This window comes from Triticum urartu, chromosome 2A, assembly GCF_056163025.1.
Source record: "Triticum urartu cultivar PI428250 chromosome 2A, HENAU_Tu73, whole genome shotgun sequence".
Taxonomy (NCBI): Eukaryota; Viridiplantae; Streptophyta; class Magnoliopsida; order Poales; family Poaceae; genus Triticum; species Triticum urartu.
In genome coordinates, this window is record NC_141874.1 from 559,004,579 (window position 1) to 559,020,789 (window position 16,211).

The window sequence follows — 16,211 nt, forward strand, 5'->3', positions numbered from 1 at the left end:
GAAACAATCAAACACCTATTTCTCGATTGTCCTCTGGCCAAGATTCTATGGCAATCAGTGAACATAGCCTTTAATATTACTCCTTCACATAATATAAACACGTTATTTGGGACGTGGTTGGATGGGATTGAGTCCCAAACAGCGAGACACATTCGTGTAAGAGTATGTGTGTTATTATGGGCTATCCAAAATTGCAGAAATGATTTGGTATTTAACAGAACAACAACTACTCATTTTTTGCAGGTTATATTCCGAGCCACTGCTTTGATCCGTATGTGGTCATTACTCACTCCGACGGAGGCCAGGGAGTGTTTGGTTACTGGATCTATCCAATGGGAGATGGTAGCACGGGATATTTTCAGCCGGTTTGGATGACGGTCATGTAATAGGATAGGCAATTAGTTTTCCTATCTATCTTTTGCTAGCCGGCTATGGCATCTATTTTTGTTCCTTAGCTCCCTGTGAGCAGCTTTGTTCGAGACTTTTAGACTTTTATTAAACTTATTTGCTTGTTAATAAAGGTGGCCGTATGCATCTTTCCGATGCAAAGGCCGGGGAGGTCCCCCTTTCCTAAAAAAGAAAGATCATATATACAAAATTTTCTGAGATCCGTCATACATACACAGATATAGTACTCACCGTTTCAAATTACTCATCGGAGAAATGGATGTATTTAGAACTAAAATACATCTAAATACATCCATACCTGTGACAAATAATTCGGAACGGAGGGAGTACAACATAAGTACATCACGAGAAAAAAAACAGCCTCTTCGCGTTGCGCCCCTACTTCAGAACCCCTCCTCGATGAGTTTGGCCTCCGTTTAAAAATAAATAAAAACTTCCTCGACGCGTTATGCTACATGTGCTCCAGCCAGCTGTTGAAGCTATCCAGCGAGTCAAGCTGCATGTCCTGCCGTAAACACACACGAGATAAGGAGATGAGCCATGAGAAATATGCACCGCGAAACGAAACGAGTATGATGAACGCGGCAGCGCTTACGGCCAGAGAGGAGAAGTGCGGAGACGTTCCGAGGTGGGGGAACCCTTGGAGCGCGTCCGTGTCAACAAGAAGCAGATGCTGCTTCTCAGGGTAGGCAGCGTCCGGGGTTCTGCCGCGTGACGGGTGTTCATCAAAGGCATGCGACGAGGTTCCGGCGAGCCATTCCGCGGCTCCCCGGACAGCAGATAGGCGGAACTCTTCCTCCTCCTGTCACGTAACATGAATGACAGTGAAATGAAGGTGACATAATCTGCTAAGTGCTGACTGCTGTGCTCAGTATATGCACAATATTATTAAGTTTGGACGAAAAAGGGATAACTTGAGGGGGTTATCTTGGCAGCAGAACAGGTAAACTGTGTGTCCTATTCAAGATGTGATTTGGGTTCATGAAAAGCTTGGCACACAAGCTCAGAGATTTATTATAGTAATCAGGATCGATTATGTATTGAATCCTATAGTGAAGGAATCAGAAAGTTTTTTTTTTGCAAACATGACTATTTGTGATACATGGATCTTTATAAGGACCTAAAAGCTTCTGATATATTTCTGAGACTGTTGGATGCACTCTTGCAAGCAGAGAAAATTCTCCTGTCTAGTAGGAGTATCTAGTTATTTTTGTGCAGTATAGCATCTGTACTACATGAAACCTACAGTTGAGGAAGGAATTGTTCAGATGGAGGGATCCTAGTATTGCAAGGCTTTGTTCAAGTCAATACCCTACAGTCCTATAAACAGAGTTTATCTGAGTCTACATAGGATTTTATTTGATAGATATAGATAAACTGAAGCTTCGCCTGGTCCATCAATAAAATTAGACAAAACCTTTCACACAAAGTTGATGATAGTTTCATTGGCCAATGAAGATTTACCTGATTCTGCTCGGTTTCGGATGGACTACCGTTTGGGCGACAAGGCTGCAGAGGGTATGTCATTGGGGTTGTAGGATCGATTTTCCCAGCAAATGAATCGGATTCTTCATTAACAGCGAGCATTGCAGACTGCCCAGCTTTCTCTGACGGCAACTGAAAGAAGACTTTGCAAACAACAAGCTCCCCGTCCTTTTCATTTTCATCTACCCCAAGGTGATACTGATGCATCGTCCAATTAGTCTTTTCTGCCTTGGCACCTCCTTTCCTAAGAACCATTATTTTCTTCCACCCTTTTATGTCACCGTTATTATTTAAGATATGTCTGGATTTTCCAGTCTTGTGCCATCTGAGATTCTCATCACAAACATTGTAGTCGTTGCTGCTAATCTTGCGACGCTTGCGTGTGCCAACATCATAGGCATTGCATATTTTGTGGAAGAAGTGACTGGCGATCCCGTCTAATTTGACACCTGCAGACTTATATGAATTAGCTAACGAACACTTACTCTGCGTAGTATGAGCTAACTTTCTAATTCAGAAAGCCCTGATAACAATTCCAAAATACGAATCATGTACCAGGGAGATTTTCCGGATGTGTGTAGCAGATTCCCTCCGCCATCTCTATGGTTGGAATAAAATCATCTATTAGTACATGGGACACTGCCCTGCCAATCTTGCCTTCTAAATGTCCAAGCAGTTCAAGATCCGTTGGATCAAATTTAACACCAATAGGGAGTCCTGGCCACTGTGATGAAACCTGCAATATGAAGACATGAGGGTTCAGCATTTTACACTTTAACCAAGAGGAAGAAAAGACCACCATACCACTATTTGGAAACAGAGGGGCATAAAAGTAAATGAAACAGTCATATTAAATAGTTAATGGTACTTACATCACTATTATCAATGCGACGTTCGCAGTTTGGGCACTCCATCCCTGCTTCTGGAACCAATTCCCCGTTTCTTATCATCGTAGCAATTATCTTGCCAGTAACAATGAATGGCCTAAAGTAGAAACGTGTGAGATAAATCTATTTTTGGAAGCATCGTTTGATGCCTAGGCTAGCAGATAAATAATTTAATTACTGGTGTATGGTAGAGACCCCACTTGTGTCAACAAAAAGCTATCTGCCTTTTTTTAGATTCACAATGTTGCAACTAAACTAAATGGGAATATATGAACGGATTTGTACACATAGACATCTATTTGAATTTCTATGTTCAGTCATAGGATATTAATTGCGGTGAACAGATTTAAAGCCAACTACACCCTCGGTCCCATAATATAAGGCGTTTTTACAAACTAAAACAGCTTGCAAAAACATGTTATATTATGGGACGGAGGGGGTAGTCAAGAATGGTCATGTTCACTAACTCGGAGAAAAATCCTAGGAATGAAGATAATTAGTTATGTGCTAATTATGATAAATTTGATAGATTAGCACTTGTTTGCAGATCTTTTGCCCTGCATTTCTATTTTCAACGTATGTAGCCAGAGACAAATACAGATCACCGATCTCAGTTTCTGAAGAAAGAGGAGCCTGATGCAGGGCATGCCCGTTGATTGATCTGAAGAGCCAGTGATTTAAGCAACATGCACTTGGTGACAACATGTCCAATCATGACCAGATATTCACATTGGCAGAATGCAATCGACAGTTTCCAGCGAGAAACACTTTGATTCATGACGCCCCCCTGAAACCTGTAGCTGTCATTTTTGTGTCACTGCAAGCAAACGCAAATCAGCAATGTCTACCATATGAAGTGGAGCAGCACGAGATGACCACGAGACAGACAGGTTCGACCGGAGAGCACCACGAGATCAGAATCAGATCAGTCTCTACTTCAAAGAACAGAACGGAACTGAACAGAGCCCTTCTCTGCTTCCTCCGAGTCCGAGAGGTTGGCTCCCTCCTCCTCCAGCACCAATTCAAGCACACCGCGAAGCCCCTGCACCGACAGGTAGAAGCAGGCCGGATTCACGACGGCGGCGCGGCGGCGTTACCCTCCTCTGTTTCGGTCTTTTTTTTTCAGAACTCCTGTGCTTCCTTCGGGAGGAAGGCTCCTCCAGCACCACAAACTGTCCCAAAGCCAAAAACCCCAGCACTGCCTGCCACTGTAGCGACCAACGAGGGGAAGAGGAAACTGGCCGGAATCGCGTCGGCCGCGTTACACCGGTCTGCTCTCCGACGATCTCGCGCGCGTTTGCTCCGTCAGACTGACACCTCCTCTGCCCCCTCTCTCTCTCTCTCTCTCCAAAGGCAAATTTTAACATGGTCCCTCTCCAAATCGTTTTCCCCAGCGCAGCAAACAAGCCTCCTCCCTCTCTCTCTCTCTCTCTGTGTGTGGAGGACTGGGCTCGGCGTGGACTCGGCTTGCCCTCCTTGCTCTTAGACTCTTTTCTACGAGAAGAGGAAACTTTTCCTATACGCTTTGTGCGATCAGCACTCTGCACTAACCCTAAAACGAGAGTGCTTTGCGGTGCGTTTTGTGGTAAGCGAGAGGATGATCCACTCCAGTGAAACAAGACTTTGCACAACCCGCTCGCAGAAAAGCCCTCCATTAGTGTCCGGCGTACGACTCCCTTGGTCCAAATAAAACTGATTTGTTCTGCAATCTTGTTCAGTTGTACTACTACATTGGTTCGATCAGGTAGGCGAACATGTCTTCTATGTGAAGCCTTTCGTATGAGTCGAGTGTCAGCATCATCATGGTTCAGCCTCCATGGATTCGATCTCAGGAACGCAGCCAGTCCAAGTCAAGAGGACGAAGGAGACAGAGGGCACCGAACAAGAGCGTGGCGATTTCACACGGTCTCGCCGTAAAAAAGCGCACAGAAGTGAATGGGTTGGCCTGCCCTGATCTGAGCCAACCCCAACCGTTGCCCATCCAACGCTGAGAAAGGGAACTTTTCAAATTTTACCTGATTCTGGTTTTCAGGGCATATGTTGCCCCTTTTAGATACGAGGAAGTAGTATCCACTAGTACGTACTGTATTTGGGATTACTGCTTTGCCGAACTCAGGAAGAATCTTGTCAAGATTTTCTTCATGTACTAGTACTATGTAGTATGTGCACGGGTCTTCTGCTGGTCAAACTGTACTACAAAATCTGCTTTTTAGATCTGGCAAACTTGCCAACAAGATTTCGAAACGGCATGGAAATGGATACGGCCTATCAGAGGAATGCACGGCAGCAGGCCGCCCCCGGACCAGCCTTCCCTAGTATACCCGGTCTCGGTCGGCATCGGCATCCACGGCCAGCCCCTAGTGAGAGGGGGCTGGGGATTGTTTCTTGCATTGTATTGCCGTCACATCACCAAACGGCAAAATTAACAAATTTGACCCATAGACAAAATCAAATTACAGAATGAACTACCCATGAAACTATTTCACGTGGCTGACCTTTTTGTGTGACGCTCGACACGAAGACGTCACACTACACTGTACAACGCCTCACAGATAGGCGCTACACGCCTGGCCAACATCGCACCCATGTGATCCGAAAATTATAAAGTCAGTGTGTAGCGCCTGAGAGCTAGGCGCCACACTATACAGTGCAGCGCCTAGCTCGTAGGCTCTGCACAATGACTTAGCAATTTTTAGGCGGTTTGGGGTGCAACGTTGACCAGGCATGTAGCGCCTATCTGTGAGGCGTTGCACAATGTAGTGTGACGCCTTCATGTCGGACGTCACACAAAAAGATCACCCACGTGAAATAGTTTCACGAGCAGTTTATGTTATAATTTGATTTCGTCCACAGATCAAATTTATCAAATTTGCCTCGCCAAAGCGTCCAATGGTTCAAGCCCGCTGCCCCTGCCCCTTGCCCCCCTAATCTTCCTCTCCAAGGCAAACAAGGTTTGAACACACTTGGGCGCAACGTGTTGCCTTGCCCCAAACATGGAACCACGCGTAAACATGTACAGTGAGAGATGGAGCGGGCAGAGGTGACTAGCGAGTCGCCCCTCTAGTCTTGCCGATCCCTTTGTGTCCAGGAAAAAAAAGGTAATGTGTGTTTGATTTTTCCTTTACGGCATCCTTTGCTTGTTTTTTTTTTTTAGAAAAACCATCCTTTGTGTTTAAACCAACAATTAATTGCCTTTGGTTGGCCCGCAACGACACAAAGAATGGGAAATGTATTGATGCTCCACATGAAATCATAGAACGAGTTCGTTTGTTTGTGAAGGAATGGAGGAAAGTCCATGGAAAGCCAGACAAGCGGACCAAACCTGCTATTATTCAGAGATGGCATGCGCCGGATGACGGGTGGTTCAAAGCAAACGCTGATGGTGCAACATCACGGCATGGTGGAAAGGGAGGAGGCGGTGTTGTGCTCCGCGATAAGGCCAACTCCACCGCGCGACCCTATCCTATCCGGTCCCGTCCGTTTGGGGTAAAAGGGACAAAGGAGGCGGCCCAGCGCGCGACGGCCCGGACCCATCTTGTCCGTTTTGTGTCCGGGCCGACCCATTTCGAGCGCAAACTTGCGCCGGGTTTGGGTCGCGGCGGACACCAAACGGACGCGCGCTCGTCTGCGTCGGGGCCGCGTGGCAGGCGGCCACCCAACTCCCACCCACCCACATCAATGCGCACGAGCGGGCGGCCCCACCTGTCATCCGCACGTCGAGCGGTCGCCGTCCTTCTTTAAGTGGGAAGCGTGGACGGGTCGTCGTCCACACTGCCCCACGCCACCCAGCGGCCTCCTCGAACCCCGACAGCGCAGAAACCCTAGCCCGACTCCTCCTCGAGCTCGCCGGCCGCCCACCTCGCCATGGGCTTCTGGAACGGCAAGGGCAAGCACGACCGCGAGGCCGGCTCCTCCTCGGGGCGCCGCCGCGGCTCCGTGAAGAAGGAGGAGCCTGCGTCTCCGTCGCGCTCCTCCCGTCGGGCCCCCGCGCCACCGCCGCACTCCTCCCGTCGAGCCCCCGCACCGGCCCCCTTCACCATTGCCCCTAGGCCCTCCGGTGAGCGCGACCGGCAGTACATCTGCGCGGACGTGTGCCGGAGGTACTGGGAGACGAGGACGCCGGTCCCGTGGAGCGACGCCCACCTCCCCAACGGGTGGCACCTCTTCGCGGACCGGGTCCCCATCCCGCCAGTGCCGGCGACCGGCCGTGCACGGCACGATGAGATCAACCGCCGCCGCCTCCTCCCCGACGACCTGTACTACGACCACAGGTATGCCCCCGACTCGCCGCTCTGGGACACATGGCTCCAGGACGAGCACGACGTGCGGCGCGCGTCCTACTTCGTCGGCACCGTGTCGGGGCCGCGGAGGCCACGTGCAGAGCCGCGCGGGCGTACGCGGGTGCGTGGCCTGACGCCCACGCCGTCGCCTTCCCCGTCTCCGTCGCCCCCTCCCCCTCCTCGCATGACAGCGGAGGAGGAGGCCCGTCTCCTGCAGCGTGTCATGGACGACTCCATGAACACGCACGACGAGCGGCAGTGGGACGGCCTGGAGGAGGCCGTGGCCCTCTCTGCTGCCGGGGACGTCGCCTTCCCGGAGCTGCAGCTGGCGGCCGTCACGGCGGCCGCCAAGGAGGAGCCGATGGAGGAGGACTCGCCCGCGTTCGAGAAGCTCCTGGGCCAGGGGTGGGGCTGGTCGTGCACTGCGCCAGAGATGGTCGCCGACCTGGGCGTGAACTGGTGCCCCACTCCGGAGCGGGAGGCCTCGCCACGGGAGGAGGTGGTGCAGGCAGCTCCGGCCGTCCAGCCCGCCCCCGTCCACCACGCACCTCCGGCCCACCTGTGGACGCCGCCGGAGTACGTCGACCTCGTCAGCGACGACGATGACGACACCGGCGGCCAGTGAAGACGGCGACGGCCACGGCACCGACGGGCGCGGCAGGAGCGCGCGGGAGGCGGAGGCGTTTTTTTATTTTGTTTTATATGTTAATTATGAAAAATGGGCCTTTTAAGTGGCCGTGGAAACTTGGCCGTTTTGTGGCCGCCCCTATATATATTTTATGTTTTTTTAAAATGTGTTTATTTAGTTTTTTAGTTATTTCATTTTAGTTTTAATATTTCTTTTATTCACGTCCACCCCGAACACGATTTCGGGTGCGACCGCGCGGTGCGCGCACGCACGACCCATCTGACAAAGGCGGACACAGGCGAACCCATCGGCGCTCCAAAGGGACAAAATCCGGTCAATCCGTACGTCCTTTGGGGTCGTGCGGTGGAGTTGGCCTAACAATGGGGGCTTCCTCGCTAGTGCATGTCACTTTTTCCCCACGGCTGCTGACCCGGTAGTAGCAGAGATTATGGCTTGCAAGCGTGCTCTGTTGGTAGCAACAGAAATTAATGCTCAGAGGGTACACGTCGAGCTGGACAGCCAGGCTCTCGTACAAACTATCAACAATTCAGAGAAGAACCTGCCTGCTTCAGGGCCTTGGCTGGAGAAGATCAAGACCATGCTACGAAGCTTTGTTGTTTTTAGAGTCTCCTGGGTTTTAGACGTTCTGCAAATGTTGCCGCACATAAATTAGTTAAGTTAGGGATAGGAGAAGAACTATGTAAGGTTTGGTTTGAATCGCCGCCAGAGTGCATTTTGGATGCCATCACGGACGAGATTCCGAACTTCATTTAAGAAAATAAAGCGGCGGCATTTACCCTAAAAAACGATTAATTGCCCGTCACTTTGTGCATTAAGGCCGAGCACATTTTTATCTGGCAGGCGAGGATTTAAGCAGGTGACTTCGTGTGTATGATGCGCTCCATTTGCGCATAGTTCGGGGTTTTCTTTTGCGAATGAAATTGCACATTCTGTTTTAAAAACTGTTTTGTTTACCCCCTAAAAAAACTGTTTTATGTCCGTAAAAAAGCTCGATGCTGTGTATTGGGTGTATTTTATTTTATTGTGGGGTGTTTATTGAGTGTATTTTTGGCTGGCATTGTGGGGAAGAACGGTAGGAGTTGGATCAATTGGCTAAGGATATGGGATACCTGCTGCCAGTACATGTACTACTCTCTCCACTCGAAGAAACTTGTCCCACAATTGTTTTTATAATAAATGTATCTAGCACTAATTTGATGTTAGATACATCCATTTTAGGAACAAGATTTTTTAAACAGAAAAAGTATTTATAACCATCATGGAGTACATGTATGTATTTAACGGTGGCATGACACTTACGTTGACTTGTCCCCGCTCAAGACCAAGACTTCCTTCTCCTCTGGTCGTAAAACTGATTTTTTTTGTTCACTGCATACGTATCCCTACGCCTGCACTGTCCCTTGTGCTGGGTCTATGGAAATGACTCGCAGGAGGCATTAGCTCGCTGGTACTGCCGGACGAGACAGCACGAGAAGAAATCGTGGCAAATCCACTGCCTGTTCCATCTGCACAGCCACGGGCGGCTGCGTGGATAAAGTCCAGTCAACTTGGCCTGACGCCACTGTGGTCAAGTCTCGCCATGGCTTGCGTGCAGGTTGCTAATTACTAGTAGTAGAACCGGTGAACGAACGGCAGAGACGGAACAGCAGACCTCCGCCCTGATGAATAATATACGTGCGGCGAGAGAGATGATTACAGTTATTCGATGCATTGTTTTAGACAGGTAATTTGCAATACTAATTCTTAATAAAATAACTGCTTCTCAGTAACTTACAACTAGTAAAGAGTCGCTATCTAATAACCAGTATAACAAACTGAGGATAAAACAGGCCCTCGACAAGGTGCATATTAGGCCCAGCGGTGGAGCAAGACTGCCGCTGCAGTTACATATTGTTCAAGGCCTTCTACAGAAACCTAATAAAGGAAAAACTCAACTGACAAGACAAAACTGGAGGCAAAACTATTGAAATACTGCACCAATAAACTTGATAACACAAGCGCTACAAGAGATTAAATTAGAAACAAAGACTAAAACTGGTGAAAAGGAGCAACTGAGGACTGGAGGACTGGAGAAAGAGAGACCGAAGAACGAAGAAGCTACCTAAACTGGTAAACTTGTCATCCTCTACAAAATAACGACTGATAATAAAAAGCACATAAATGAATTACAGAAAGCAAAATGGTAATAAACTGATAACTGAGTATTGCATTTTCTTCCCTTTCTAGTTTGGAGGACATGTCCCAGTGTTCTTCTAACAGATTGTTTGTTAATCATCACTCCCTCTGTTTCGCTACTTGATCATAAAAGAGAAATATAATCGAGTCTCTCATTCAATTGTTGTTTTAGACAAGTAATTTGCAAAACTAATTCTTCATAAAATAATTGCTTCTCAGTAACTTTCGATCAGCCAATCCCACAACAAGTTGCAAATTAACCCCAGCAGTGGAGCAAGACTACCACTGCAGTTAGATACCGTTCAAAGCACAAATGTATTCAGCTACAGGAACCTACCAAGTTTCAAACCAATTTGGCCCCAGTCAAGCATAACTACAGGGACAAGGAGGAAACACGCCACTAAAAATTGCCTGGCATTATCCAAAAAAGAAACTAAAATTTGCCTAGCAAAATATTCGAACACTGACAGGAACATATTTGCCACACACCGGACAGGGAAAGCAATTATGCATTTCTAGGCAGAAGATGAAACACTTGCAGCTCTGCAAGCCGTAGTTCTGAAAAGATCAGCAGGTTAATAGATACCTAAACCACATGCACAATTAGGATTTGGTACACCACCATTCTTTAATCTACTATACATTTAGATTAGAAAAATGTATTGGTACCACAACATAAACAAAAAGGTTCTTTAGCTTCAGATAAGGTATTGGTACTACAAATAATGAAAATTCAACAGAAGCACGATATAAAGGTGCAAATCCCTTGCTACTTAACACAACTCGTAAACAACTGAGGGATTATTCCTTCAGTTTTAAACTTCAGAACAAAAAAAGTCCATACACAAAGAAACCTATTGCATGATACTTGGAAACTCGCACATTCCGGCTCAATGGAGTTAACTGTGTCAAACAAATAAGACAAACAGAGCATAATTGATTCACTGGAACCAAACACAAAATGCTGAATGACCAAACATCTTGAGGAGGTTTGTTCAGCAAGAAGCCTTCAAGACCTTTTACAAGACCCCGTAACACAAAAGCGATAACTTGGGAAAACAAGGGGCAGGAAAACATGCACGGGAAAAACTGAATAGATGATTCCCTGCAACTTTTTTTTGCCACGGCACCTTTCAAGTCTGTTCACAGCTGCAAAATGTTGAAGTTGTACTTACCCGGTCACCTAAGTTTCAAAACAGTCTTGGAAGCCAGAACTTCTTAAGATGGGAATCAGAAAATCCAGTAGTCAGGAAATCAGATTTTCATCGGTGCCATCAACACAAAAAGGTTTAAAATATGAACACATGCAGATACTTACCCGGTCACCTAAGTTTCAAAACAGTCTTGGAAGCCAGAACTTCTTAAGATGGGAATCAGAAAATCCAGTAGTCAGGAAATCAGATTTTCATCGGTGCCATCAACACAAAAAGGTTTAAAATATGAACACATGCATATGTAATTATCTGCACGGTAAGGCCACTTGTACAGCATATAAATCTGAAATCTCACATAGTGTTCATTTCTCCATTACAGCTTTGAGTTTACACATCAATCAGGGAGGAAATATGAATGGCAATGACTTCTGGTGGTAAGCATACACCGTTGAGCTCTTCTGGGAAGGTAACGATCAAGCATGCGCTATGCTGTCATATCCTCCAATGTTCCATTACACGGCACAAAATCATGAACTTGTCCATAACCACTAGCCCAAGCAACCGTCCAACTTAGCCAATCATATCAGATGCAATTGCAACAGCCAACCACTCAAGCAGCTTAGGCAGTGGCACCCATGCACAACAGCTTGCAAAGTAAACCACAGAACCTAGCCACTTTCTCTCCTGCAGTTCCCGGGGAGAAGATAACGGTACCGGTCAAAATTCTGAAGCAGATAACTAGGAAGATGAACAGCAGAGAATGTGCTTGGAATGTTGCCCAACTTTGCAATGATTTCTTGGAACGTATACTCTTCAGGAAGCATGTCAAAAAGATCCGCCCCTCTGCAAATGACATCTTGAATCCTCTCAGGGTTCAGGAAGTACTTGAATCTGATCCTATCCACATGGCTATAAGCTTTCATCTTGAAGGCAAAATCACTGATGTGCCGGAAACAAAAACTGCAGTGCCACCCTGAATCGGCAAGAAGTTGATCTGTCTGCCGAAAATGAGCATATCTTGTCTTCCCAGATACGTATCTGTGAATTGACGCCCTCCAACTCTTGTCATCCAGAAAAAACTCAAACGAGTACAGATAATTCCTGAGCTGAAGATGGAGTATCTTAGGAGTGTCGTCACACCATCTTAAGAGATTGATGGTGTGGCCACTTGGGATTTCATCAACATCTGACATGATCAATATGTCGTCATTTTCAATTCTTGCAATCCTAATGAGCTGATCCAGGGCAACCCTCTGAAATGACTCCTCAACAAATGGATTTTCCCCCTTCATGAATCTTCCTCCATATGTGCCATATGTCAGCCGCGATTCAGCAAACCTAAATCGATGGCGGTTTTCCTTGAAGTAGAGTGGCTTTACCACGCCAGTGAAAGTTGAGTTGGACTCAAGCAGGACGAACTCTGACACATAGGGGCTGAGTTCATTCCAACGAAGTTCAAGGATATCAAGCTCATTACTGAAGAGTACAGCATCAAACACACGGCGTGGAGTCTCCCGGACTTTCCACCCATGTAACTTGCAGAGGTTCTCCATGGTGACATTCTCATTGTAGTAGTGAGGGATTATCTTGAAAGGCTCGGGAGGAGATTCCCATATTGGCCGGAGGAAGTATGTGACCTTCTGACCATGCGCATATATCATTAACATTACCAGCGGCACACCAATCAAGAGAGCCAGAAGTACCCTGAAATCAAACCCCCGAAGCGCACACTTGAGCCTTGACATGGCCATAACTGCCTTTGAGGTGGGCTGCAAGTGAATGAATTCATAAATAAATTAGATAAGAAAGCAATAATAGACATAAGTAAATTCATGAAGGAAATAAGTACACCAGGCAATGATATGCTGGTGGTACACATAACTGAAGGAGCGTTTTAACATCGGTTCATTCAGGTTCAGAGGTAGCAAAACAGATGACTGAATATAAATTTGACGGTGGGATATTTTAAGCTGAGCAATTTACCTAAAAATAATCAGGAAATATTACACGTAATTGGGAATCATTTGGTGAATCACGTTTGAGGACAGACTCAGATGCAAGGAAAAACAGGTCTACTGTCCTGCAACTCGTCGATGCACGGAACAGAAGACGAGCATGCTGTTTGTTCTGGTTCAGAGGTATAACAGACTAAATTACTGAATTAGGAAATTTTGCATTCGAGGAGAGGTGTATAAGGAAAATGGCTTGAAAAGCTCATGTGTGAGCACAGATATCCAACTTTTCACTTGCTGATGACAAAAGGGTGTTACCAGATCAAGCCATTAAAAACGGCAAGAACAAGGTAACTTACTACAGCACCAGAGCATTTCCACCGCTCGACACAAACTGAAGACCTAGCACAACTACTTGAGGCAACCATTTAAAATTCAGGCACACACATGTATACTCTGTAAAGTCTATATCCCTAAAGCAGGAACAAACACATGCCTGCACGGCAATAACCAAAGCCTGCTTGCCAAAAGGATATAACCTCCCAAAGCAGTTGCGGAACATTCCCTTTTCACAACAAGATATGCTACAGCCATAAAAGGTTGCATGAAAAGGTCATCAGAAACTGACCACCAGCGTGTAAAACTAGTAAACTACTACAGTAACGAGCCAATGAAGAACTAGCGCCAGAGCTACAAGCACGAATCCAAAAGGATAAGGACAGCATCAGTCACAAATAATGAAGCGCGAGGTTGGCAAGATTATGCAAGATAGCAACAGCTGAACCTGGAGCGGTGGGAAGTCAAAATGTCCAAGCTACAATCGAGACCAGCGCTATCAACAAGAACACTAGCTACAGACATACCGGTACTGATAACTAACCGAAAGCTGCCCCTTTCCCTAACCAAATTTTAGGGTTGAACAGTCGAGCTTAAACCTGCAATTTTGCAGGCCAACGAAGTTTTCACAGCAAAAGCGCTCGTGAACGAAGAAAGAAGCAGAAAAGCCCCCTGCTCATCGCAAGAAATTTTAGTAGTGCCGCGGTTGGGGATAGCAGCCCAAAAACACGCGATTCCGACACGTCGCGAGATTCTTCTACCTCCAAAAAGGCGTGAAGAATCCGAACTCCGTGGCTCCACCTAACAATATCCCCTCATCATCCGAAGCAAAAGCATGGAAGAGCAGAGGGCCTCCTCCTCTGCTCCTCCCAATCCTACCAAATTCCGACCGGCATCCCAACAGAAAATCGGAGCACAGGAAAATAAAATAAAGCAGCAGCACGCATCGACGCCGAATCGAGGTACAGTACAAGGCAGCAAGCATGCGGCGCGGACCTAATGCTCTGGGCATCCCGATGAGGGAAGCACGCATCTCGGGGGCCATGGAATCAACCCAACGCGGCGAAGAGGGCAGATCTGGAAGGGGAATGGCTCACCTCGCCGCAGACGCTGTTGCAGATGCCGTCGTCCTTCTTGTGGGTGTAGCGGCCGGCCTCGGGCATCGCGGCGGCGAGGAGGAACCCGCCACCAGAGCAAGGCAAGGGACGGGGAACTGGAAACAATTCCCCTCCAACTCCAAGGCGGCCGCGCACGGGGCGGGGGCTCCTCCAATGGCGCGCGGGCCGACGGAGACGCGCGCGCTTGGGCCGCCGGAATCCACCGAGCGATCGCCGGCGGGGAGCTGCGCCGCTGCGCGGGGGGCTCCGACTCCGCTCCGCTCCGGTGGTTGGTTGGGTGGCTCGAGGCCTCGGGGTCTTTAGGCCCCTGCCGTTTCCCTTCCCGTTACGGGGGTCTCGGTCGGGCCGTGCTGTGCTGTGCCGGGGTGGGGCTCTGGAGGAGAGGAGAGGAGGGTAATTTGCTCGCGTTGCGCAACGAACGAAGTGCGGTTAAACGTGGAGGCGGAGGAGTCTGGAGCGTTTGCGCTCCCGAACCGCCTAATTATAGCCGTTTGGGTGGCCGCTTTTGTCCGCACCGCCGGGCGGCAGCAGGCCTCGTGCGCGACGCACAATGTTCCTCTTCCTCTTGGGATGGATAATAGGACGGGCATCCAACGAATATGCTTCCAAGCATCATTGTTTTTGCCCATCTCACAAACAAAACTAGTAGGAGTAGTAGTAGTGTTGGATTATGGATAGGCTTAGGCTCATATAAGACACTAATCCCTGATTAATCTTAAGGCCCATGTATGAGATGGCAGGTGGTGGAAAGTTTAGTCCCACCTTGCTAGTTGAGGAGAGTTGAGACCCATTTATAAGGGCTGCTCTACTACTTGCCACTGGGGAGCTTGGAAAGAGAAGTGGTACACGCGCGCTCCTCCTTCTCCAGCGCCTCGCCTTGGGTTGCGGGTGATGAAGCTATGTACCTCACAGTCGGTCATTAAGTAGCTTTTATAGTCATCATAGCACTTTATTACTAGTGTTACCAGTAACGCCCTGCCTTAATGTACATTGAACCCTTTGTAACGTGGGCTGGCCGGGGTCCTGGCGCACTCTATATAAGCCACCCCCCTCCTCCGAGACAAAGGTTCGCACCCCTGTAATTCATACTCACATAATCCAGTCGACCGCCTCCGGACTCCGAGACGTAGGGCTATTACTTCCTCCGAGAAGGGACTGAACTCGTAAACCTTGCGTGCTTACAACTTCTCCATAGCTAAGATCTTGCCTCTCCATACTTACCCCCCTACACTACTGTCAGACTTAGAACCACGACAGTTGGCGCACACCTTGGGGCAGGTGTTTTAGCGTTTTGTTGGAGGAGTTGCGACCTTTTCCGACCCGAATCATCATGGTTTTCAGTGGAGGGCCGCGAGATCCGTCTCGGCGCGCTCGCGTTCATCGTCGACGACTCTGCTTGGCTCTAGGAGGCTCCGCTCGACGTGGACGCACTCCCTGTTCGCGGGGCAACGCACTTTAGCGCGTGCGTCCGCGGCGTTCTCCTGCGGCAACCGTCGACCCCCTACCGGTCGGCTCCTGTGTTGTCCTCCCTCCCCATTTCCCGTCGGCGCAAGCGCTCCGGTCGGTCGAGACTTCAGCGGTGGGTGAGACACGCGGTGGCACGTCAGTCGGCCACCCCTCAAGTTGCGGCAATCGAGCCCGACGAATCCCTCTACGGCCTGTTTGACCTGTCGACTGGCTCCGCAGAGACCGCATCCGAGTGCGACAGCAGCGATCCGGCGACGGGGGTTCTGATGGTCGATGGACCGCCCAGTCCTCCCGGTTTTC

General features: G+C 48.4%; 3 protein-coding genes across 3 annotated transcripts; 1 reads left to right on the forward strand and 2 right to left on the reverse strand.

Annotated features, from left to right (window-relative positions):
- Positions 1 to 859: 859 nt before the first annotated feature.
- On the reverse strand, positions 860 to 2,867 carry LOC125533638 (SUPPRESSOR OF GAMMA RESPONSE 1-like). Its single transcript, XM_048697015.2, has 5 exons — positions 2,766 to 2,867; positions 2,449 to 2,629; positions 1,873 to 2,342; positions 1,004 to 1,210; positions 860 to 913 (listed from the first exon to the last, which is right to left on the reverse strand). The coding sequence occupies exons 1-5, from the start codon at positions 2,841 to 2,843 to the stop codon at positions 860 to 862; spliced, it is 990 nt and encodes a 329-aa protein (XP_048552972.2). The 5' UTR covers positions 2,844 to 2,867.
- Positions 2,868 to 6,616: 3,749 nt separating this feature from the next.
- LOC147985884 (uncharacterized) lies at positions 6,617 to 7,685 on the forward strand. Its single transcript, XM_087539955.1, has one exon. It carries the CDS (start codon positions 6,645 to 6,647, stop codon positions 7,683 to 7,685), a length of 1,041 nt encoding a protein of 346 aa, XP_087396081.1. The 5' UTR covers positions 6,617 to 6,644.
- Positions 7,686 to 11,338: 3,653 nt separating this feature from the next.
- On the reverse strand, positions 11,339 to 14,940 carry LOC125538717 (uncharacterized). Its single transcript, XM_048701992.2, has 2 exons — positions 14,424 to 14,940; positions 11,339 to 12,807 (listed from the first exon to the last, which is right to left on the reverse strand). The coding sequence occupies exons 1-2, from the start codon at positions 14,487 to 14,489 to the stop codon at positions 11,707 to 11,709; spliced, it is 1,167 nt and encodes a 388-aa protein (XP_048557949.1). The 5' UTR covers positions 14,490 to 14,940; the 3' UTR covers positions 11,339 to 11,706.
- Between the last annotated feature and the right edge of the window lie 1,271 nt (positions 14,941 to 16,211).

Coding starts and splice junctions, on each gene's coding strand:
- LOC125533638 (XM_048697015.2), bottom strand. CDS start 2,843: ATGATAAGAAACGGGGAATTGGTTCCAGAAGCAGGGATGGAGTGCCCA. Junction 2,343..2,448: donor ACATCCGGAAAATCTCCCTG/GTACATGATTCG, acceptor ATAAGTCTGCAG/GTGTCAAATTAGACGGGATC. Junction 1,211..1,872: donor CCGAAACCGAGCAGAATCAG/GTAAATCTTCAT, acceptor GTTACGTGACAG/GAGGAGGAAGAGTTCCGCCT.
- LOC125538717 (XM_048701992.2), bottom strand. CDS start 14,489: ATGCCCGAGGCCGGCCGCTACACCCACAAGAAGGACGACGGCATCTGC. Junction 12,808..14,423: donor GCAACAGCGTCTGCGGCGAG/GTGAGCCATTCC, acceptor ATTCACTTGCAG/CCCACCTCAAAGGCAGTTAT.
- LOC147985884 (XM_087539955.1), top strand. CDS start 6,645: ATGGGCTTCTGGAACGGCAAGGGCAAGCACGACCGCGAGGCCGGCTCC.